The sequence below is a fragment of the Vigna unguiculata genome, chromosome 5, assembly GCF_037176805.1.
Source record: "Vigna unguiculata cultivar grain cowpea cultivar isolate G323 ecotype 2 chromosome 5, ASM3717680v1, whole genome shotgun sequence".
Lineage (NCBI taxonomy): Eukaryota > Viridiplantae > Streptophyta > Magnoliopsida > Fabales > Fabaceae > Vigna > Vigna unguiculata.
Window position 1 is genome coordinate 27,414,535 of NC_140796.1, and position 26,058 is coordinate 27,440,592.

At 32.7% G+C, this 26,058-nt stretch overlaps 1 protein-coding gene and 1 pseudogene across 1 annotated transcript; both read right to left on the reverse strand.

Annotated features, from left to right (window-relative positions):
• Positions 1–1,642: 1,642 nt before the first annotated feature.
• On the reverse strand, positions 1,643–18,025 carry LOC114183505 (uncharacterized). Its single transcript, XM_028070543.2, has 10 exons — positions 17,577–18,025; positions 13,748–13,875; positions 12,832–12,972; positions 11,684–11,770; positions 10,835–10,988; positions 6,789–6,848; positions 5,299–5,724; positions 3,065–3,360; positions 2,737–2,866; positions 1,643–2,441 (listed from the first exon to the last, which is right to left on the reverse strand). The coding sequence occupies exons 1-10, from the start codon at positions 17,880–17,882 to the stop codon at positions 1,884–1,886; spliced, it is 2,286 nt and encodes a 761-aa protein (XP_027926344.1). The 5' UTR covers positions 17,883–18,025; the 3' UTR covers positions 1,643–1,883.
• Positions 18,026–22,298: 4,273 nt separating this feature from the next.
• LOC114184164 (auxin-responsive protein SAUR36 pseudogene) lies at positions 22,299–23,344 on the reverse strand (annotated as a pseudogene).
• Between the last annotated feature and the right edge of the window lie 2,714 nt (positions 23,345–26,058).

Below are 26,058 nucleotides of genomic sequence, written 5' to 3' on the forward strand. Positions count from 1 at the left end.
CTCTACATTCGGTGTCGCTAGTTTTCTTGGTACAAATTTGATCTCATGGTGGTCACGAAAGCAACAAGTCATTGCTCGTCGTTCCAGCATTGAGGCTGAATTTAGCATAAACTTTGGCTGAATTGCCGTGAATTTTCAAGTTACTTACTGAACTTCAAAAATTCGTTCATCACTCCTATTATTCATTATGATTATCAAAGTGCTGTTTCCATTGCTCATAATCCAGTCTTCCACATCTGAACCAAGCACATGGAAATTGATGTTTCCTTTGTTCAAGAGAAGATTATGATCAAACAGTTGGAAGTTTCTCATATTCCTTCTCTTGATCAGTGAGCAAATACTTTGACCAAGCCTCTTTCTTCGTCACGCTTCTTTTTTCTTCGTTCCAAATTCAATGTGAAGAATTTTCTACTGAAAAATCTTCTCCTTGAGTTTGAGGGGATTACTAGTATATGTTAGTGTACAATTGTCAATATGTGTAATTATCTATAAATACCAAATTGTACAACACACTTCAATTGGTCGACATGTTAATAAAATCGATTAATTTGTTTAGTTTTCTCTCTATTTCATAAATCTAAGACTAAGTGTAATGAATGAATTATTTTTTTAATTCTTGTCAAAACAAATTTACTTTAATCTATTGTGTTTATAGGATTGTTTGAGGACGAGTAGTTCACTAAGTCTTATAGCTTTAAGACTTAGCATCATAGTCATATTCAAAGTTTTGTATTGACTATGAAGGGTGAGTGGAGTCTTAGCTGAGTTAAGGTAGGAACTAAGACTTATTCGCTTATTTTTTAATGAAAGAGGTAAAAAAATAGATAAGAAAAAAGCATGTATGCACGTGTAGAGTTTTAGAAAAGAGTATTTCTTGTAATCGAGTAGATTAAAAATAAGAAACTTGAACAAATTAATTAAGAAGTTGTTTTGATTAATTTAAAATCTGAATAAAGGTTGATTGAGTGATAATTATTTGTAAACCAATGAAAAATCCTAGTATGAGAAAGCTAGAAAATCAACCTATGTTCATCATCTTTGTTTAGGTCTTTCCCATTTTGCATAATCTACTGCTTTCTTCAAAAGCCCCATTTTTCTATTAGAGTTTTGTCTAACACCTTATATAAAGCATCATAAGGAATTGTTCTACGTGAGTTCTTTCACCAAGTTCATCGGGGGACGACTTAAGTTAGTTTTAATCTTTTATATATTATACTGTTGTTATAGACGATTAACATCTATTTGATAACGACAACTATTAGAGACCTAAAACAACATATTCAAACTTGACAAAAATTTAGTATGTGGTAGAATAACTGAAAGAAGAATAATTTTATAATATAAATAAAAACTTACTCTAATAAAAAATTCGATGGGTTCAAAATAATTCTCCGTTACGATGGGATACGATCTGATTCTGAAAGATAAAATTTGGAGATAAAATTGAGAGAAATGAAAAGGAAGAATGGATGGTGGAAGGGAGCGTTGCGAGGAAGAAGAGATAAACACAAGTTGCAAGTTGTCTTTCCCTTTCTTTTTTCTTTGTTTTAAACATGTCACATACTAAAACTAGTATATGTTGATTAAATTAATTTTACAGAAAAAATTTAAATAAAAGAAAAATAAGGGCTTTATACAGATAAAATTACAAGCTATACATTTATTTATAATCAGCATAAATCTTACAAGATTTTTTGATTGAATACAAAATTAGTTAAAATTCACAGTAATTTCTGGATGCCGGGAAGGGGATTCAACAAAATTACTATTTTTCCTATTTCTATCACAGAAAAAAAAAAATTAATACCTAAACGATTAGCACCAATCATGGCATTCTGCCGATTCCCTTTACGATACATAATTCAAAACTATCAACTGTGTGACTATGAAATAACATTATCATAATCCTCATCATCAATGTCATCATCTTTGTTGATTCCATTGGCATTATAATCTTTGACGTCATCATCATCTTCATCTTCATCTTCATCTTCATCTTCATCATCAATCTCAAGATCTGCAGTTTCTGCTTCACTAGTGACATCAAGAATATTATGTGAGGTCCAATCAGGAGGAAAGGTCTTTTGTAGGGCTTCTGTTAGTTCTCCTCCTGTTCTTTCAATCTTACGTAAATATCTTGACCAATGAACCGCAGTTCCCATGTCAACAGTCATCTCAGACTCTACCATCTCTCTACATATAGACAACAGGCCACTATATGCGTATGATTGAGCAAAGGTTGCCCTTGATAGCAAAGATGTCACAAGACAATGGTACACTGCTTTGTCTGGTTTCAATCCAGCTAGTTTCATCTCTTCAAAGCAACTCAAAGCTTTCTCAGGCATAGAGGCTCGTGCCCAACCATTTATTAGAGTGGTGTAGGTTTTAAGGTTTGGTTTTATATCAGATGCTTCCATTTCTTGGATAATCTCAGTTGCTTTCTGGCAGGAAGAAAATAAAAACTGATTAACAGGTGATATAAATAAATTACCATAAAAAATCATGCACTAAGGTGGTTAGGGAGAAACGAAAATTTTTCTGAAGCTAAAACTTCATAAGGTAAAAAAAACGTTTGGAAAAGCTAATTTGAACTTCTTTTTCTTATTTTCTTCTTCCAAACGTGTTTATGAAGAAGTTCATCCAAACATATCAATGAAGATGCAAGGAATACACTTGTAGCCTTGCTTTTAGTCCACTTTAAGTAATCACAAACTTAATAAGTTAAATTCATCATACCTGCATATCTCCAGCTTTACAACAAGCATTTATAAAAGACGTGTAGGTATGGATGTCTGGTCGAACTCCTTCTTTTTTCATTTGCTGCATCAAGTCTGCAGCCTCCCAGACATCACCTCTCCGAGCCCAACTAAGAAAGTCAACAAAGTTACTAAAATACAGCGCAAGTTGTGAAGCCGCTAATGGATAAAAATATTAAATATTCCAAGCACGTACACATCGAAAAATATATGAACATAAAAAGATAATTCAAGAATACACAGACATAAATAAATGTTAGACAAAATGAAAACTTCAATTTTCATTGTCAGATGCAATTTATTCATACCCATCAATTAGTATGTTGTAGACAAAAGTGTTCCTTGGAATCTCTTTTGCACTCATTTCTTTTGTGACTGCAAGGGCACTCTGCATCCTGCCTGCCTTGCAACATGCCTTCAACAATGCCTCATAGGTATAGACATCAATCTCCAGACCCTCATTCCTCAACGCGGTAAAGTACTGAAAGGCCTTTTCAGTGTCACCCAGTGAAGCATAACCTTGCATAAGAGTTGTATATGTGTGTTCATTCGGTCCAATGCCTGCCAGATTCATTTCATCCAATATTGCTACAGCCTTGGCCATCTGCAAGAAGTGTAACATTATTTACAGAAAAGGTTACACAATTTATGACCACTAAAACAAGAAACCTAACAGAAACATCCCAGTATATCTATTGTAATCCAATCATACTAAGCAAGAACTTGTTAAGACAGAGACAGTTTGATAAGTGAAAAGACAACCTTTCGTTGAAGAGTATAATCCTCATTGATTAATATAGTTTCGTCTAGACAACCCATGGTTTGGATGATTAGAAATAATAATAAATTTTTATAAGCTAATCATAGTCTCTCTAAGTGTGTATTAAGAAAAAAATAAAAGTTCTTATGATTAAAAGTGATTTGATCAGTTAAAGTAGGATCGTCTAGAGTATGTACAATACAACGATTAAATGATGACCATCAGAGAGGGTCAACATGAAAGCAATAGACATCGAAACCACACATATATACAACAATTAGACGATGACTATCAGAGGATGTTAATATAAAATCAATTGAAGCTATTGACACGTGTACAACACAAGATTCAAATTTCATTTGCTACTATTTAATCTTCACCAAATGCAAGTAACGAATTTCCACAACGATTGTGAAACAGTAAATCAGCCTTTCCTAAGTTTGTGTGATTAATTTGTTGTTAGTAAGACAGAGATGTTCAGAAGAAAAGTTGTCCTTGCATATTAAGTTGAGTGCAACAAAAGAAGATATCAACCAAAACGGTATCATCCTCTGCTAAAGTACTGACAAAGGAAAAAATCAACATGCAAGCTTCAACGGTCTTTTTCAAGATGCCTATAAATAGAAGTTTCTCCATGTAAAGCGAACCAATGATCTTCCGTAAAAAATCAATGCATTGTGCCTTAGTTGTTGGCCAAATCTTTTAAATGCTGAATCTATATAGACAATCTAATAGGCAATAGACAGAGTGACATTTCTTAGTAAACCACTCACTTTGTGAAATGTATTCTCTGAACAAAGAGTGACCATAGGTCATATCCTCTCATAAAAGAAATTTCCTTACAATCTTTCAAACAACTTTGTTTTGTAGCCAAGAGTAGCAATAATAAAATACTCGGGAAAACCAGAAGTAACTTAGTGCTAAAGAACATTTGTGTAAGAAATGGCCCATGTGAATAAGTTCTTGAGACTGCTATCTTCAGTATCAATAAGAGATAGCACTTTTTATCTTCAATGGTTAGCCTTTATTTTAGTGTTTCCCCAATTCTTTGAAGTAGGCAGAATTGTTGAAATCTTATAACAGTAAGAAGCAATGGAAGCCAGTGCATGCAACAGCTGTGCCAATTTTAAATTCATAGCAATCAATTAAAAAGTTTACAGCTACCAGAACTTCAAGAAAGAACTAAAACTAAACAAATTCAGGCGAATTTAGATTCCTTTCTAGAAAGTGCATTATAACTACTGAGTATACCACAGTTAGCTCATTGGCTATTTTTATTTATTTTTTGAAAATTGAATAAATAAATGGGTTAAATATGTTTTTGGTCTCTTAACTTTCAGTGAATTTTGGAATTAGTCTATTTCGAAACTTTGGACTAATTTAGTTCTTCATCTTTCGAAATATGTGGATTTAGTCCTTTTAATAAAATTTTGTTAAGTTTATTCAACATTTCAAGCGTGTTTCATAATAGTATTTGACTTAACATTAAAGTAAAAATGTGTCAAATAGTATAAACAACTCAAATACAATCTTGAAATGCATACGAAACATCAAATAAACCTAACTAAATTTGATTAAAAAGACTAAATCCACATATTTTGAAAGATGAAGGACTAAATTGATCCAAAGTTTCGAAATGGACTAATTCCAAAATTTACCAAAAAATAAGAGACCAAAAACATATTTAACCCTAAATAAATATATAAAGGTAAGGAAAAGTAAAGACCAAGTCATGTCATTTGCTTATTATAATAAACAATTGTTTACTCAACCTCAGGTTACCTGGCGCTTCTCAACAAGGCCAAGAATCAGAGCATTATATGTGTGTACTGTGGGAATGCAGCCACTCCTCATCATATCAAATACCTCGAGAGCTCTACTCATCTCTCCAGCTCTTGCAAAACCATGTATAATGGGCAAAAATGTGCGTGTAGTAGGTCTATGTCTCTCCTTCTGCATTTGCTTCACCATACGAATAGCACGATCCATATTACCCATTCCACAAAAGGCTGTTACAATGTTATTGTAGAGAACTACATCGGGCTTCAAACCGGTCTTAGTAAAATCTTCAAAAATGGAGAATGCATTAGCCCAATCTTTTAACTTCAAGAATCCATTGATCAACATAGAGTATGTCTTCATGTTATGTTCTATGCCACTCATTTTCATCATTTTGCTTATTTCCAATGCTTTAGAAACTTTTCCTATCTGAAAAAAAAAAAGATAACAAAGATTGGCATCAACAAGCAAGAACTACTGATGGCATATACATTTGCTTGCTTGACCAAAATTGGGTATCAAATATAAACAGATTGGACATGATGGGCAGTTTATTAGCTGGAAATGAATTGTCTATCAAGTATTGATTTCATGTACTTTGCAAGGGATTCGATTCAGAATTGAAAACATTGATATTGGATCATTGTATTTCAAAGATAGTATGACAGTCTTAAAAGCTGTTCTGACAAAATTAAAAGAAAAAAAATGTTTAACTTCTCAGAACTTTCATAGTTTTCAAAAACTAATTATAATTATAACAGAGTGCAAGGATCAAAGTGAGGATTAATTGTTGATAACAGAGACTTACTTAACAGATAAATAAAAGGATTAATAATTGCAGGGGAGCTTATTTTTCTTCATGAGAATGAACAACTTTTGTTCAAACTGGTAGAGTGACGCTTGATGTTTAAACCTAAGAGCTCTTGTCGTCAAACATCCAAGGTCTCACTGCTTCCCATTCCTAGAACATCATTAAATAATTGATATTTCCATATATTTGAAATTTATACTAATCTTAATATGAAGGGTGCCTTAAATAATGTGAATTTTATTGGTATAATCCACATGATAAGACAAAACATGAGGTTTGCCCACTCATCTTTAGGGAACTATTGAGTGAATATGCTTAGCCAATTTTGGTCTTAGTTCAAAGAGCTGTGCTTGGTCGGATAATATACCTTCTTTTGTTATACCCCCTACTTTCGCGAGCCAATTTGTAAATTCAAATTTTTTCATAGATAGATTTTAACTTCCTTCTTATACCCCCACTATTATTGTTTTCATATCCTTTATTTTATGGATTGGGGTGCGGTGGATTATTATTAATTGTGGTGTTATAGTTGGGATGGCAAATTGTGATGCTTTAGCACTACCATTTTATTAAAATAAATAAATGTATATGATAGGAACTTCAATAAAATGTGTGCAAGAAAATCAGGCAGTAACTGCTGAATATATAAATAATCCAATTAATGTAGAATGTTATGTCTTACCTTGGTGTAAAGATTAATGAGACAGCCATAACTGACAACTGATGGAGAGAAACCACATTCCTTCATCAAAACAAAGAAATAGTTGTGTCATTTAATGAAGAGTGCCACAATGCATAACAGTTTTACAAAACCAAATCCAAATAAATCAGTGATTATCTGAGTAATATAACACAGGCTAAATTAAAGGGTAAATTTTTTAAAAAAACTAGAGACACTTGTGTTAAGAAACAAAACTTAAAGGGTACATGTATACTTGATGAAATAACTCTAGACTATAATAAAACAACTGGGAATTGTTACCACCTTTTTCTTTTAAAAACTACAGACATAATAAGAAAAACTGTTAATATCTGCATGGTGACAGATAAATTCATTGAGAAACAAGTTGGACAATGTAAAAGAAAAAAATCTATAATGAATTTATTATGTTTGAGATCCCACATCAACTATTGATATGATCAACTATAGTATATCAATAAATGTAAATCTCACCTTACTAGCTAGTTTAGTAATAAGTTACGCCTAAAACTCATCTTCTAAGATATCAAAACTTATCATAACAAGGTTTGCTAATATATCTTGTCACTTAGTATCGAAATGTTATTGGACTACCTAGAAATATCACGTCTCATTCTCAATATGTCTAATTCTTGGCTTGAGGGAGTGTATTGGAGATCTCATATAGACTATAGATATGGTAAATTGTAGTATATAAGTGAATCAAAACTTTATCTTACTTGCTAGTTTTGTGAGATTGAGTTAAGTATAAAACTCACCTTCTAAGAGATTTGAAAATAAGTTGAATCGCCATATTCAAATGTGGAGTTGTCAATTTGACTCATGGCCCATGAATCAAATCCATCCCACTCCTAAAATAAGCCCTCTTTTATTAACCCATCAAATGAGTAGGTTGAAAAAGCCCCTACCCCAAGGCGAAAGTGGGTTTGACCCACTATAACATTAAAATAAGACTTCAATTAACTCCTACATATTGTTAGAATTGCATAAGTCCTTAAAATATTTTAAATTGAGATGGATCCCCAAATATTTCATATTAATTGTAAATTGATACTTAATATTTATTATATGCAACTTAACTGCGAGGTTAGGGCTCAGCCTGAATCGTGCTCGACTTGGTCTCACCTGCCTAGCATGGGTTGGACCTAATCCAACTAGACTTTTCTTGACTTAAATTGTAAGACCCTAGAAAATTTAATTAAGTAGAATAATGAAATTGATGAGTTAAGTTTAAATTATAATTTTTGGGATGAGTAAAATTATCAAACAAGTTAAATAATTCATTTGGTTAGAGTACTTGGGTAACATATGTTCAGTTCAATTTTTTTTTTTAAACAATTTCTAAAATTTATTTTGGAATATTTATGAAGTTGAGCTTGTTTCTTTGGTCTTTGAGAAAAGTAATAAATGTCAAATAAGACCTAAAGTGGTGATTAGGGTTTTTCTTAAGTAAGGGCTTTGGGATAGTCTATATTTTTGGGACAGTGTCGTTTGGGAGTGGGTAGGGAAAAGGAAACACAAAAGTATCAAGGGTTAGAGCAAGAATAACATTCCAGTTGAGGGGAGCTAACTGTTTTAGTTGTTTTAAATATTTTATTTGTTTAAACTTGTTTTTTATCTTATTTGAGAATTTGAAAATATATATAACGAGTTTTGGTGGTGTATTGATGTGGTGTGAGAAACCTTGTATCAATAAGGGATGATTGTTGACATGTTTGGGTGTGTGTGTCTCTCAGCAAGAGGTTACATCTTGGGCTCTTTGATGACACTCCTTTCACGTGCTTGATGGAACAAGGAGGCTCCATGGCTTGATGTAGCGGAAGATAAGTGCAGAAAGGTAGTTTCGTTGGTGGTGAATTGAGTGGTGGTGAAGAAACTCTAAGAACATTAGGTCAATCTTAGAGGAGAAAGGCTAGAGGAGATTCTAAAAGAAGCTCTAGCTAAGTGACTCTCAAGTGCAAGTGTGGAGTGATCTCAACAACATATCCTTACACATTCAAGAGTGATTTTACAAGTGATGGTCTCATTTATAGTAGAAGGCAAGCTCCAAATGCAAGCTAAATGTGCACCGAAATTGAATGTAAATGCAAGCTGAAAAATGGCGCCTAGATCTAGATCTAACCTCCTAGATCCACAATTCTCAGATCACTAGCCACATGGCATGGTCACGCCTCACATCATTTACAAGATGTGACAAGCTAGCAACATTCTCGGCCTTGGCTTTTGAAATTGGGATTGAATGGATCCAATTTCAAAAGCTAGGTGAGTTATGATCCAATCTACTTTCTAGACATTTTACAATTTATTTTGAAAGCATGGTCTAAACGCTTGGCCCAATTTAAATCTACACTAACGGACTAGGACAAACCCATCAAATCTTGATATCTTCCTTAGCCCATGAAAATAGCATTTGAAGCCCATGAAACTCATTAGACTCTTGAAGCTCCATGTCTTTTCTATCCTTCTCATCATGCCTCTAGTGATTGGGCCTTTGATTGGGCCTATGGTTGGGCCCAAGTCATCATTCTTGGTAAACTCTACATGGTGGTATAGCTGGTTAACTTTGCCCATGAGTCTCTCCAAGAGAGTAGTGACGAGTGAACTTCGTCCGAGACTTTGGGAGCAGTGAGGGGTTCTAGCTCTAGTGGTGAGTGAATGGTTGGTAAAATTACATGTGTGAGTTGCAGTTGAGAACCTGATATTTGCGTAGTTTTGGGCAAACGAAAGGCTGAAAACTCTGTGAGAGGGTGGAACACCTGCGAAAGTAGTTTATCAGGTGGTTTTGCATGAGTCAATGCCTTGTGTTGAGACCATTTGTGTGTTGAACTTGTGTGCAAGATCATGAGTGGTTGCATTGTTGCTTAGATAACATGTTTTGAGCTAGGTTATGATCATGGGTCAGGTTAGAATGTTGGTTGAGGGATATGATGTGAATTTTATATTGTTTAGTTGTGAATTATGAATGTAAGGTTGGTTGTTTGTATATTATCTTACCCTTATTTTATTTGTGTGTGACTCTGATGATCATATTTTTATACGCGAGCAGATGATCTTACCGGTGCTGAGGAAAATCCACAACATTAGAGAAAGTGGTTAATATCGAGAGATATTTGGGACAACATTTTAGTCTTAGGTTTTTCCTTTTCAATAAATTCTCTGTTTTTAAAACAATGTTTATTTATTTATTGAGATTTCAAATAAGAGTCTTAGGTTTTTCCTTTTCAATAAATTCTCTGTTTTTAAAACAATGTTTATTTATTTATTGAGATTTCAAATAAGAGATGAATAGAGTTTTATTCTAATTATGTAATTTTTGTTAATTATAGATTCTAGGATGTTAAAATTTGGGATGTTACATAAACCCAACATCACTTGGGTCCATACGAATCAGCCTGACGCTGATCCCACTTGAGCTCGGTCTGACCTGACCAACCTTAACTTGAGCTTGACTTAGTCCCACTCATCTTGATCTGGGCTAGGCCTGACCCAGCCTAACATGGGGAGGTGAGCCAATCTACAATGGTTGCCAGCAACGATGAGTGAAGATTCTCCATGACTTGCTCTGATGTGAAAACCTACAGCTGGAGAGTGGAAAAAGAATGGCTGGCTGGGAGATTTTTTGATACTTCAAGTCCAAAAATATCATTGATTCAATACTGTAAGTGTTGAGAAACAGAGATGACAGCTGCTGTGGGAAGAATATGATGTTGTCGAAATGAACAAAACTTGTAAAATCACTAAAGCACTAATGTTATCTTGAAAAGTATATGTGAGCAGTGGGTAAGACAAAAACTAGCTTACAGCAAAAAACACAAGACAGCATTTACCCTCTTTTGAAGAGAATCCTACACAATCTGGAATGTTTATGTTTAAGTTATCCTATAGTATTCAACATTCTTATGGTGTGGGACAATTTCTTTTAAAGATACAATTGATGACAACAAAATAAACACATAACATACCAAAAGTAGAAACTAGAAAGACTAAACTAATGGTGATGAAAATGATAAACGAAAAGGAGCTTATACTTTTAGTCTGTCAAACACAACCAAGCATTTTTCTTCATTACCAATCATTGTATAACCATCCATCATGGTATGATATATGTCAATGGGAGCATCTATCCCTTGTTCTTCCATCTCCCTCACCAAGGCTTCAGCTCGATCCATATTGCATGTCTGACTGTAAAATGCATCAGGATATCAAAAACAATGAGAGAAAAGAAGGAAGAAAATTGAATAGAAATGGCAATCATTTGAAAATGAACAAAAATTAGATATTTACAGAAACAGAAATGTAACTTAATAGACAGAAACATTAAACATACTACTGAATAATTAACTGGTTTTGTTTAACTTTTTACCCAACATTGAATTAATTGACAACTCGATCGGCAGTTTTTTTTGTCTTGGCAAATATTGATACTAACATTATGTTTATAGTCCTTCAAAATATAGGATAAATCTAATATTGGTCCCCATTTAAAAGAAAACAGTTTAGTCTCTCAAATATAAAACAAATATGGTTATTGTCCCTAAACAATAAATTGGAGGGCTGAAATGATTTTTTAGAACAGCTTTCAGTCCCTCAAATTTATTATTTAGTACTAAAACCATTTTTTTTCCAAATTTGGGACACAAAAATTTGGAGAACCACAAGAGGATTCACCCCAAATTTAAGGACTAGAAATTTAATTAAACCTATTAGTATTTATTTCCCAGCTAAAGGTTTCACAAGAAAAATATGGAAATGACAAAAGTAAATTTGGAGGACATTTCTCCATTTAGCAATGATCTACCCAATACCTACAGCACATGACAATTAAAGGTCTATCACGCAAATAAAAATGAACCCTTGAAAGAAATATGAATGATTACCAGTGCGCATAAACTATGCTCCCATAAATGACAGCATTTAAAGATGGCAGCTTCTCTTTTGCCTCCTTAAACCAATGATCTGCAGCACTTCCAAAACAACATCAACTAGTTATCTCCGTGATACAAACTGATGCATTAATCTGAACTCATTCATCAACAGGCCATCAAAATATTTCCCATACAGAACTAATCAAAACTTTCACACAAGCACCACGAAATGTGAGACTGGGGTTGTTTAAATAAGAAAAAATAGAAATCAGGAAGAAACCAGAAAATTCAAAGATAAAAATATCCAATCACTTAGACATCAGAGAAACACAACAAACCCAACCATAGCAGTACAATTCAGTCTTCACACTTTGGTGGTTGGGGATGAGAAGACCAAGTGAGCACAACAGTAAGTGTTGCAACGTTAAAGTTTACCAGGCTTTTATGGGGAAAAAAGTACAAGGGCCAAAAAAATGACAGAGTTACTGATGGCATCTAACCTACATAAATAACTTTCACAATAAAGTATATACAGGTCTGTGGCTTCCTTAAAAGCTGGAAAAATAGGCATTGTATTTCTAAAGTCCAGGGGCAATCAGCAGCTACGATTCCATTCTGGATATGTTCACTGTACGTTTCGAAAGTTTATTTTTTATTGTTTGGATTCAGTTTCTCCATTACACAATAAATACAATGTTTTTCCAGTAAAAGAAAAAAATGGAATAGAAACTATCCTTTCAAGATTCATCCCAGAGCACTGCTGAACTGACCAAAATGATAGTTTTGGACTAGTCACATGAGATGAACAAGAATCATCATTGGCACCTTTCATTTTTTTTTTCCCTTTGGCATGGTATCAGAGCTGAACAACAGAGTAGTCTGAATCCAATCCTTGCTGGCTACATTGTTCATAAATTTATGATAAAATTCAAAAATTCAGCACATCTAAAGTGGGCATGCTTACTAACCATACATCAAGCCCAAATTAATGGGGCAAGTTAGAGAAAAAAAAAACTCACCAATATATAACTTCACCTAATAACTTAATCTACAAGGATAATGGGTACATGACCAAAAGAAAGAAAGAAATAACTAACAAGCAGAAACAATACTTCAACAAAAAGATTCAATAATGGGAGAAATTAATCTGGTTTACATACTCAGCATTGGCCATTCTAGCAAATCCTCCCACAATTATACTGTATGTCACTATAGTGATTTCAATGCCCTCTTCCTTCATCTTTCTAACACAATGTAAAGCTTCTTCCATGTCTCTACCAACTGCATAAGCATGAATCAGACTGCAAACATTTAACACGCATTAATTACTAAGGTCAGAAGAAACAGCAAATATTGAGCTTTTTAATTTAACTTTGAAGAGAAGAAAGAGTTGAAAAAACTGGGATAAACTCTCCTTAAACCAAAGAACAAAATAAAAACGGAAAAACATAACAAATACAGAATTCCAAATAAAATCCCTAAAGAAGTATTAGAGTTCTAGAGAGAGAACAAAAGAGAAACAGAAAAGGTAATTTGTATTGATGAAAAGTTACTTGTGTGATAACAAGGTGGGATTCCAAACACCATTTCACCAAAAATTGACATTTCAAGCATGAAACTAGATATTTGAGGGTGGTTCAATAGCAACCCAATAGTTGGTGACATGATATAGACCCAATAAATTTTGTTAACATAGGCTTTAATACCATCATAGAAAGTGAACTTTAAGTCCGACTCATCCTCACAAAAGTATTTATAAAGTGAGGTTTGTACTCACTTATATATTATAATTTATCTATATCTTTAGTTGATGCGAGATCTCAACCAAGAACATTGTTTGAAGGGTGGAAATTAGAAATATCAGAGATTCAACATTTAAATATTCTTTTTCCCCAATCAATATTTAATAGTATTCAACTTTGAAAAGAAAAGTCAATGCATTCACATGCTCATCTCTAAAAAGATAACACCTCACAATCATAATTTGGTTATAGCTTAAAAGCTAAAAACATTTTTTGCCGATGCTGATATTCAAATTATAACCCAGATACAGAGCAAAATATTTAAAGAATTTACCTACTATACACATGTGAAGAAGGTTCTATTCCCCTTGCTCGCATACTCTCAAATGTTTGGCATGCATGATGCATGTCCCCTCGTCGTGCATAATATTTAACCATTAAACCATATTCTTTTCTAGCAGGCTGAAAAATTAAGGAAAAAGAAATGAATCCAAGAACAAATACTTATAATTCAAATTACAAAAGTGGCACACTAAAATTTTCCTTGCAACTTTTATGGGTATACACTAAAAAACGCTACTACCTTTTCTAAAAATAAAAGGAAGCATTGTTACCAATATAAAAGTATTGGCTTTGACCCAAAACATAGGTTTCTTTTTCTTTAATTTCACACAAGAAATAAACAAACTTAATAATTAAGGTAAATAGGATTTTTAACCAATAACAAAAAAAGTAGCATTACCGTAATGCCTTGTAGCTAAGTTGAATTTTATGTCTTGAATTAGTTCAAGAAATCAATAGTTGCAGTCTTTAGTGTGGATTTATCTTCATTTAGTTTGTCTTCTTCTTAACCTTTTTATTTGTGGCATTCTCGTTTGGGTCATGTTTCTGCATCTCGTTTAAAGTTTTTAGCGTCTACAAGAGTTTTCGGTATCTTGGGCAGTCATGATATTTCTGATTGTAGTGGTTGTAAACTGACATAGTTTTCTGCATTACCTCTTAGTAAAAGTATTTCGTCTTCTCTTGCTCTTTTTGATCTTGTGCATTTTGATGTGTGGGGACCTTCTCTTGTATCCACTAAAGGAGGTTCTAGATATTATGTCTCTTTCATTGATGATTTTACTCGTTTCACTTAGATCTATCTTATGAAACGTCAGTTTGATTTTCTCACAATTTGAAAATTTTTATTACTCTTGTAAAGAGCCAACACTCTGCTACCATAAAAACCTTTCGTTGACTTGGGGGTGAATACACTTCTAATGATTTTACCACTTTACTTGCCTCTAATGAAATTATACATCAAATGACATTCCTCAACAAAATGGCGTTGCTGAAAGAAAACATCGTCATCTGTTGCGACTGCAAGATCATTCTTGTTATCTGCAGATGTTTCAAGTACCTTCTGGGGGAAGCTATTCTTACAACAACTCATGTTGTGAATCGAATCCTGACTTCACATAATTCTGGTTTGTCTCCTTTTGAAAAATTGTATGGTCATGCACCTGATTACTCTGCTTTGAGTGTTTTTGGATGTACATATTTTGTTCTAAAACCACATGTTGAGCGTACTAAATTATCAGCTAAGTCTACTTTGTGTGTCTTTATGGGATATGGTCTTGGTAAAAAAGGATAGCGTTGCTTTGATCAGTTAGTCAAAAATTGTATGTCTCACGTCATGTTGTATTTTTAGAACATATTCTATTCTTTTCTATTCCAACTAACTCACATTATTTGACTACATATGATGTCATTAAAATTGATCCTTTTGATATTGATGACACTACACCTACTTTCGTACCAATTACAAACATTGCACCAGAGGTTGTACATGTTGATTCCCCTAATACGCTTGCTCAATCATCTCCTGAGGTTGTCGTTCTTTTGCCACTTGTTCGACCCAGTTGTAATCGTAAGTCTACTCAACTACCAGATTTTGTTTATTCCTCTTATTCTGGTTCATTTGCTGTTATTATTAACTCTATTCATCGTCTTCATGAGCCTTCATCCTATAGAGAGGCTATTTGTGATCCACTTTTGCAAAATGCTATGGCTGAGGAACTTACTGCTCTACATCAGACTCAGACATGGGATCTAGTTCCCCTACCACCAGGAAAACGTCCTATTGGATCTCAGTGGGTATACAAAATCAAGACAAAAGCAGATGGTTCAATTAAAAGGTATAAAGCTAGACTTGTTGCTAAAAGATATACTCAATAGTATGGCATAGATTATGAGGAAACATTTTCTCCTGTGACAAAGATGACTACTGTTCGTACCTTGATTGTTATCGCTTCTATTTTTCAGTGGAAGATTTTTCAAATGAATGTGAAGAATGCTTTTTTGAATGATAATCTACATGAGAAAGTCTACATGATTCCACCACCAGGTGTCTCTCACACATCTAGCGAAGTTTGAGGGGATGTTAACATAGGCCCATGTTTTAGGTTCATTTACTTATTGCTCTTAGGGTTACCTTTGTGTATATATAGCACACCTCTTGTAACATTTCATACTCACTCAATAATATACAATCTCCTTCTTCATATGTTTCTTTATTTTCTACAATCTACCCTCTCTAGCTACCCTCAAGAGTCCCACCTATTCAACAAGAATAATACAAAATATAATGTCTTACCAATTGCTCTACAATAATTGAAACTAGAAGCCAAAATAAAATGTCCATGTCTTCAAAATTGCACCTTTAATTCCATATTCATTTATGAGTGTAATATCAACTATTCTCTTTAATTTCTAAACCATCATATTGAAGCCCCCTTGTTTTAATATAACTTTTACCAATGTCACTTGTGTTATTATTTAGGTACACAGGAGACATAATTCATGGATGAACCTTACAAATTACAATTGTGGGAAGTTTGTTTTCAAAAAATATTCGTTTTACTTTATTTCCTACTTCGAGAGGCATGTAAAGTAACATCGAACAACTCTTCATGATTTTCTACTTTCATTGATCGTTTTCACTGCTTCCTAAAGGTTCATGTAATGACATTAGGTTCATGTAATGTCAAAATGTCAGACACAGTAGCAACTTAAAAATCAATCAATTTAACTGTTATGCCTTGTCCCTTATAATGCCAAGAAATTAGAAATCATAACAAGTTCTACTTTTAAGATGTCACTGAAAAAGGAAAAAGTTTCCTCAAAGTGAAATAGTTGTACAATCAGAAGTGCCTCTTGCAAGTATACTTATCCACTTTACTGAAAAAAACTAGACAAGTAACCAATGAATAAATCATTCATTTCATCACTAAAGTATTACTACCACTTGCATAATCCTTTAAATAAACAAATTATAAAGAACCTATCCAAATTAGAACATGGAGGATAGTAAAATTTACACTTTCTTGTATTTTATTGTAATGTGTCTCAAAGTCCTATCAAATTATTTGCTTATATATATATATATATATATATATATATATATATATATATATATATATATATTCGAAAGGATTGATATCTGGTAAAAGGGTTAAGTATTTATGATGTTGTAGGTGAGTATGGGGGAGAAGACTTATACCCATAGGGCCAGAGTCTCTGATTCATGTGACACGAGTTGGTGGCTATCAGAAGACTAAATTGATGGATATTCCTCTGAATGTGATAGGAGAATATTATCCCATGCTAGCTAGAAGATTATCAAAAACAATTTTTTGATATCTTTTATTTGCAGAAAAATTGCATTCTCATGCCTTCACACATTTTTTTTCCTGCCAAAAAAACCTGTTACACAATATAAAGGACAACCTTAATTTTGTAAGATTGACTCTAAACTCTCATTCTAAGATGAGGTTACAACCTAGTGGAGGAAAACATAAGGGACAGCTCTATCTTCATAGTTAGGTAGGTCTAAATCTACGTACTAAGAATTCCTATACTAAAAGAATTGGAAATGTAAAAGTTACCAACTAACACCACTATAACATCTATTTTTACTTTTAAGTATTTTAAAATTCAAAATGTTCCTAGAATCCTTAAATGCTATCCAAACACATTTTTAGACATATATAACAATCTTGAGAGTGTAATTTGTCCTAATGCAGCAGCATAACTTGAAACAAACCACTTTAGGAACTATTTGTATAGGAAGTTTATATACATGTATAAATATATGTGTGTATGTATAGAAAAAGATGATAAACCTTCTTAATTTTCTCGAAGGCTGTCACAACGGCCTGCCAATTCTCGGGCTGGGTTTCCAGAACCTTCTGGAACCCCTTCCTTGATCCGTCCCTCTCCTCATGCCACGTGGATGGATACTCTCCTTTGTCGCCATTCCCTTCCAACCACCGCGCCCGCTCTTGACTCTTCTCCCTCATCCTCTTACCGTCGTCCAGCTTCACCGTTAGAACTCTCCCGTGAAACTCTACGCCGTCAAACTCAACAGCTCGCATCGCCGTCTTGTCCGCCGCCTTGTCCTCACCGACATTAAAAGTCAACAATTTCATGTTCTTCCCAAAGGACCCGTTCCACCTTCTGGACCTTCACCTCCATGCACCCATCCACCTTGTGGAAATAAAGTCAACTAATTCACTATAAATTGCACCAACTCAACATCCTCTTTAGATACAAATGTGTGACTTTGTTTTCATTCTCCAAAATCAATAAGGTAGGATCAAGATACCTATTTGTAATAAAACTATTTAATAATGTTAATATTAAATAATTTAATATTATCGACAGAGAATCGTATCCAACATATATTTTCAAGCGTCTTTGAGGACCCATCATGGTCCTTTTTGGTGGAGAAATTGGAACATATATTACACACCTAAAAATTCTTAAATGAGAAACATGAGGTTGCTGACCAAAAACCAACTATAGATGAGAGTATTTGTGATAACTAGTTGGTCTTATGTGAATCAATACTGCAACATGCAGAATTGCATATCCCGAAGTAGTCATTGGAAGATTAGCTTTCATAAGTAATGGTCTTGCAATCAATTTTAGACATTTTATCAATGATTCTACAAGTCCATTTTGAGTATGAACATGTGCTACTTGATGTTAAACTTCAATTCGAATTGACATATAATACTCATTAAAAGCATGAGATGTAAATTCACCAACATTATCAAAACAAATTTTCTTAATTGGATAATTTGGGAAGTGGGCTCTTAACTTGATCAATTGTGCTAATAACTTAGCAAAAGCCTGATTTCAAGTTGATAGTGAACAAATATGTGACCATCTAGTGGATGCATCAATAACGGACCCAAGTTATTAGCAAGAGAAATTCAATTTCTTTTGTCTTCGTTCTAAGAATTTTAATAGATAAATCAATCCTTCATAAATAATTATTTCTTACAAAATTATAAAATTTGTAAGTATTTTATATAATTTTTTTCAAAATTTTTTATATACAAATATTTTGAAAATAAATTTTTAAAAATTTCTTATAATTTTTTTACAACAAAATTTATAAATATTTTGAAAAGGAAAATATATTTTGAAAATGCGAAACTTAGTTCAAAAAATGCAAATTTTTTTTGAATTTCTTCCCTCCCTTTAATTTTAGACTAAAAATGCCAAGAGCTCACAATGTTGAAAATGTGAAATTTGAGAAGACACATACATCAAAACCGTTCACTTTTATGAGAATTTTAAGCAACAATTGTTGCTTTACTGAAAATCGTAGCCTATTACCTACAGTTACACTTACCTAGACTACACCTAAAAAATTATTGTCTAAACTTTAGCCCATTGTTTTTGTAGTTTAACTCACAATTGTGTTATTGCCTAAAGCGATTTTTGTTGTAGTGATAATGTAAATAAGGTTAAAATACTCTATTGGTCCACGTTTTTGTTCAAAAATCATAATTAGGTCCTAAGATTTTTTTTTAGTCTCAATTAGGTCCATATTTTTGAAAATGCGTAACAATTAGATCCATTTCGTTAGTATGGTGATAACTGTGTTAAGGATGTGTCACATGTCAGCTCCTATTTTGTTGAATTTTTTTTTTATTTTTTTTTAAATTATTCATGTCACGTGTCATGTCAATATTGTGCCACATGTCAAGTCAGTAAAGGTGACACATGTCAAGTCATTGTCTGAATCTCAATTTGGTTCATATATTTGTTATTTTGATTGCATTTCAGTCCATTTATTTTAAAATTTTAAATATATTTATTTTAACTTTTTACAAAATATTTTTAAAATTTTATATTTAAATTTATAAAATTGTTATTTTTAAACCAACTATAACATTTGTATATAAATTATTTAAAACAATTTTGTAACAAGTTAAAATAAATATTTTAAAATTTTAAAACAAAATATAAGTAAAGTTTAATGTAAAATAAAAATTTAAATAAACTTAATATTATTAAAATGTTTAATACAAATATCATTATAAAATTTATATAAAAGTTAAATTTGGTCTCAATTTAGAGAAAATGAAATTGAAAATTAAAAAAAAATGGACTGAAATATAATCAAAATAACAAATATATGGACCAAATTGAGATTCAAACATTGACTTGACACGTGACACAGTATTGACATGACACGTGACATGAATAATTAAAAAAATAAAAAAATCAAAATAATGAGGAGCTGACACGTAACACATCTTTAATACAATTACCACCATACTAACGGAATGGACCTAATTGTTACGCATTTTCAAAAATATGGATCTAATTGAGACTAAAAAAAAATATTAGGACCTAATTAAGATTTTTGAACAAAAATGTGAACCAATGGAGTAAGAACAGCGAGTGGATGAGACAATGCATGTTTATAAGACATGTTACAGTATCACTGTTACTTCCCTGGGTGGTGATAACTTTTGGTATATATAAGAAATATGACATCGTAGTATGGTATTTATAGGAGCAAACTAGATAAGCTGAACCGCAAGTATAACATACGATATAAGAAAATCCTCAATTAAAAACAAATTTTAGAAATAAAAAATAATTAGTTATTTGAATGACTAATTTAAATATCAATTTATAAAATTAAAAATTTGTTGTTACTAAAATAGTCAATATTATAAATAAAAATTTATAATTAGTCACTAATTAATTAGAAATTAGTTTAGAAACTAATTTATTTTGGTAGTCAAAATCTAGGTAGTTGATGTTTAGTGATCAATTTACTTTGATAGCTAAAACCATGTAGCTAATTTTAAAACTAATTTAGTTACTAATTATAATTTTTTATTCATAATAGTGACTATTATGTAACCAATAATTTTTAGTTTTGTAAATTGATATATAAATTGGTCATTGTAGCTACTAATACTTATTGGTCAATTGGTCATTATTCAACAATTTTCTTCTAGTGATATATTTAAGGAGAATTCTAATCAGTACCTTAAGGACAATGGTTAATAATAATTAATTTGCATTGATTCCTTCATTTTTACATTGAAAGTTGAAATAATTAAATACATTAATTAAGATAGTATAAATGCATATAACAAATTTTATAAAGACAAAAAACATCCTTTTAAAGTTTTATAATAAGGTACTGATACAGAATAATGATTTTGAAATTTTTAAGGTCTCTACTAAGACATTTTATATAGTTATTTTTTTATAAATTTATTAGATGTTTAACACTATTTTTGTTTTGTTGGTTGTTCTATTAATTTAAACTTCCTTATGTCTAATTATATTTAATCTTTAATAACATTAAAACATAGTAATTTTATTATTTAATTATTTGTTCTTTTATTTATGAACATTAAATAATATATGAAATACACATGTACAATAATTATGGACATTTTTGTCTTTTAAATAAAATAAAATTGCATTAATTATGATTAAATCATATTTAATTTAATATTACACTTATATGTTTTTTATAGAATTCAATGCATATTAATTACCTTAACCAATGTTCTTAGAACACCGGTTAGCAAAATACTGTACTTAATTCATAAATGATATATTTAATTCATAAGTGAGAACTTTAATATCTCTTTAATGTATCATTTCAATAATAATTATGATTTATTTGTAAATTATCGTTACATATAATAACTATCATTTATTTATAAATTATCGTTACATATTCCTCGTAAATACTCATAAGTAGCATTTCAAAATATATGTAACCCAAAACTTGAAGGTAATAAATTTATAAAAAATTATGGTTTGACAAAATTCTTTTTAATAAATTTAACAAAGTTTCTAAAAGTGAAATTAAAGTAAATTAAATTTTTATTTTTTAATTAAAATAAAGTAACAAAATATTTTTTTTTTACTTAAATAGAAAAATTTGTCAAAATTTTGTTAAAAAACTTTGTTAACATATAATTAGTGCAGTGGTACTTTTGAAGTTCTGAATTTATGATAAACATGCATATAATTAAAACCATTATTTCCAGATTAGGTATTATGAATATTTATCTTGTGTCTATCAAATCATAAAATAAGTTCCGAACTGCATTTTTTATTGAGTTAGCATTATTAGATTAATTACTTAAAAGTTAAAAAAATAAAGTATATTTAAATTAATATTTATTTTAACTCTTAAACGAATTGATTTTAATTCTAAAATAATATGAGATTAATAAACAGAAAATTATTTATTATATATTTTTTAATTAAAAAAAACATTGTATTTTTACTGAGGCAAGAAAGTGTTCTAAAATAAATATCATTAATAATTGTGTTATGGAGAAAAATATCATCAGTCGTTGAAAAACAAAAACGTAGTGCATTTAATTTACAAACCGTAGTATCATTAGCTAAACAGAAAGCTACAAATTACCTCACAAATTGAAACGAGGTATAAAACAGGAATCTTAAAACGCAATATTTCATTTTAGTTAGGGACGGGTCACCTCATTTCTATGTCTTGAGTTCAATATTAGGGGTGAAAAAGAGTGTCGGAAGAAGAGAGTCACTAGAAGTGATAAGGTTTATGATGGAGATTAATTATGGGGAAGTACAGTGAAAAAAAACTCTGTACCAAAAATATAATTATTAAAAAAAATTCACTTCAATTCTCGTCAGGCAAACCTTTTTGGACGGTTGCTCCGACGAGACCCGGACGCTATTCGGGTCTTGACCCGTTCAAACTCAGTGAACCGGCAGGGGATGGTGATTCCACCGTCGTGGTGGAACCCGAACTCCTCCTCTGCCCCACGTATACGGCGAGATGGTTGAAGTATATTACCGGCACCAGCACGCGGTGCAACTCGCCATCCTTCTGCCCCACGTATACGGCGAGATGTCCCTTGGGCACAGTCGGGTCCCGGTCGGATCCTACCACGGAACCAGATCCCAATTGGGCGTAACCCGACCCGACTGATACTGGGAAGAAGGACTTGGCGGCCGCCGTCAGCTTGCGACCCCACGAGAGGAGTTTAGCGATGGACGACCGAGGAGAGTTGCCCAGGCGATGGTATCCGGGTCCGCTCCGGACTCGGATCTTCCTGAAGACCCATTTGGAGACCCGGATGAGGCGCTTCCTGAGGTTGAATCCGCGAATCTTGGACATATTTGGGGAGAGGGTGGATAAAGATTTTACGGTGTGGTGTGTGTGGTGTATGGTAATGAAAGTGAAGAGGACCGTGGGTGTGTGTATGTGCGGTGGTAGATGCTAGGGTACGGTGGGTTCATGAGAATGGCCAAGGGTCTGCTATCGACATCGCTAGGCGAAACTGTGTGAGACAAATCTCAGAGAGCGATGTTGGGATGTTGGACATGGTTTTTAGACGCAGTTTAGTTTCATTGACGAACAAAAAACTGAACCATGCTCTCTTACAAACTTACGTGGGACAACGTGGGAACGAAGGTCGTGTCTGTTTTGCAGGGAAGACGTACTCCTTTGGCTACTGGGATTTGTTAAGTGGTGCAAAACATTTTGGGCCCTTGCAAGGACACTACTAATGTATATATACCAAAAGTCTAGGAAAATAAGACTTTTTTGTTAGTTAGCTAGCTAACGTACACGCTATTGAAGTGTAACCTTGTTTAATATCCGTATGCTGTTGAACGGCGTTTCATTTTATGGTTTATATATGCCAAATACTCTTTTAATTTTTTTTTTTTGCAAAAATAAAATCAGTTCATTTTTTGTCCGTCAAAAAAATGGATCAAAATATCATTATCCTTCAAAATATTTAGGTTAAAATACATTTTTTGTCCCAATTTTCTTAAGTTTTGTCAAATCAGTTATAATTTTGTTTTTGTGTTCAAATAGGTCTAAATTTTCCTCAATTTTGTGTAATTTGGTCTTTGTTTGCTATAACACAGCTTAAATTGACGATAATGAATTGTGACTTTTGACTGTCACTTGTCACTTCGTGGTTTTTTTTTATATGTTTTAACTTTTTTTTTAATTTTATTTAAATGTCACTAGTGCAGATTTGACATTTTACTTCGCCTTATAGGCCTCGGTTATAATGAAACCGAAGCCTATAAGGAGGTGGTGGCATTTTTGCAATTTCGTCCAACTATATTGCCTCGGGTGTGTGCAAAACTGGTGCAGTAAGAGGTTTTAGGTTTCGGTTGCAAAAGAACCGAAGCCTATAAGGCAGTCCAATAACCAAAATTTCAAAAATGTCATTAGTGTCAGCACTTTTGGCTTCGGGTGTTTCTGGACCGAGGCAATATGAAGAGGTTTTTGGCCTCGGTTAAAAAAGAACTGAGGCCTATAAGTGAGCCAGTAACCCTAATTTCAAAAATATCACCAGCGTCGTCACATTTGGCTTCGGGTCTTTATTGACCGAGGCCATAAAGGGACTTTAGGCCTTGGTTATTAATTAAACCGAGGCCATATGCCCTATTTAGGTTCCCAAATTTACGACTTTGCATTGTTCACCTTCGTTCCGGAGCGAACACTTTGCGCGCGGTGGAGGCATTCTCGTCTTCGTTTTCTCATGCAGTGGTGTTTGGTTCGTCATTGGCGAAGGAGGCGTGTTCGCGGCTCACGGCAAAGGCGTGATTTTGTGGTCACTCTCTTCCTTTGTCTGCGGTGATGATGGCGGCAGAACACTTTGCGTGCGGTGGAGGCATTCTCGTCTTCGTTTTCTCATGCGGTGGTGTTTGGTTCGTCATTGGCGAAGGAGGCGTGCTCGCGGTTCACGGCAAAGGCGTGATTTTGTGGTCACTCTTTTCCTTTGTCTACGGTGGTGATGGCGGCACAATGGTAGGGTTGCCTGCAACAGTGGCTTGAAGTTCTGCTTCGAACGGTAGTGGAGGTGTTGGATCTCTAGATCTCTTGGCTCTACTGGTTCATGGTGGTTTGTCGTTGTCGCATTCAGATCGTGTCGTGGTAGCATGGGTCTGAACATCCCGGTGGGTTGCTCGTTTAGTGCTAGTGAAGGTCTGGCCGTGCCAGCGTTTGCTGACGATCTCGGTGGCGAGGACGAGCGCAGCAGTGCTAATGGTGGTGCGAGCGAAGTACCCCTATGGCTTCGGGTCCTCAGAGAACGAGCCAGAAAAGTACCCCCTATGGCTTCGGTTGACACCCGAGGCCAAAATCCACCCTTTTTTCCTCACCCCAATATGCCTCGGTTCTGGAACCGGGGCAGAATATCAAAAACAACCGGGGCCAAAAGTCCTTACTGCACTAATGTGTCCACGTGTCAATCCAACATCGTGTCACGTGTCAAAGTCAATCTTTTATATTCAATTTAGTTTCTATATTTGTTGTTTTTGTTTAATTTAATCCTAATTTTGTTTATAAATGAGCAATTTTGTCTCTTTCAAAATTGAGACCAAATTTAATTTTTATGTAAAAGTTATAATGATGTTTTGTTAAAATTCACATTTTTAATAAATATTTTTGGCGTAAGGTTACAATTATTTAAAATTAGAACGAATTTTTTTTAAGGATGAAAACTAACATTATTGATCTAAAATTTTAAAATTAGTCTTTCTCCTTAAAATTATTGTTATAGTTTTAACTAATTGTAACCCTAAACAAAATTATTTAATAAAAATGTAAATTTTAATATATAAAGTAAATTTGGGACTAAATTGAACAAAAATAGCAAATATAGATACCAAATTGAATATAAAACATTAACTTTAACATGTGACACGTTGGATTAACACGTTGACATTAAAACAAACAATTTAAAAAATTAAAAAAAAATTAAAAAATCATGAAGTGACACGTGATAGTCACTATTCATTACGGTTAATGATTTAAACAATGTTAGCAAAAATGGACCAAATCGAATCAAATTAACAAAAAATTGTATTTATTTAAACACAAAAACAATATTAGGACTAATCTGACAAAACTTGAAAAAAATTAGGACAAAAAGGTATTTTAATCAAATATTTTAAAGTACTTTGAAACTAAAACATAAACAAGATTAAGATACCTAATATATTTTTGTTTTTCCATATTTATTTGTATTTCGTTTTCAAATATATGAATTGTTTTTAATTATTTTATTTTTTGTTTTAAATTATTTTTAATAGTAACAATTGATGTTATACTGTTAATACATTCAATTTAGTAAAATTAGTAAAAGTAATAGAAAAGATTAAAACTAAAATACTTAGTTTTATTTCAAAAGAATATTGATAATAATACTAAAAAACAAAATTAAATTTTTACATTCATACGTGAAATTTATTTAAAGACAAAAAGACTAATTCAATGTGTTCATGTTAGCATTACAGCACACGCATTGATTACTTGGT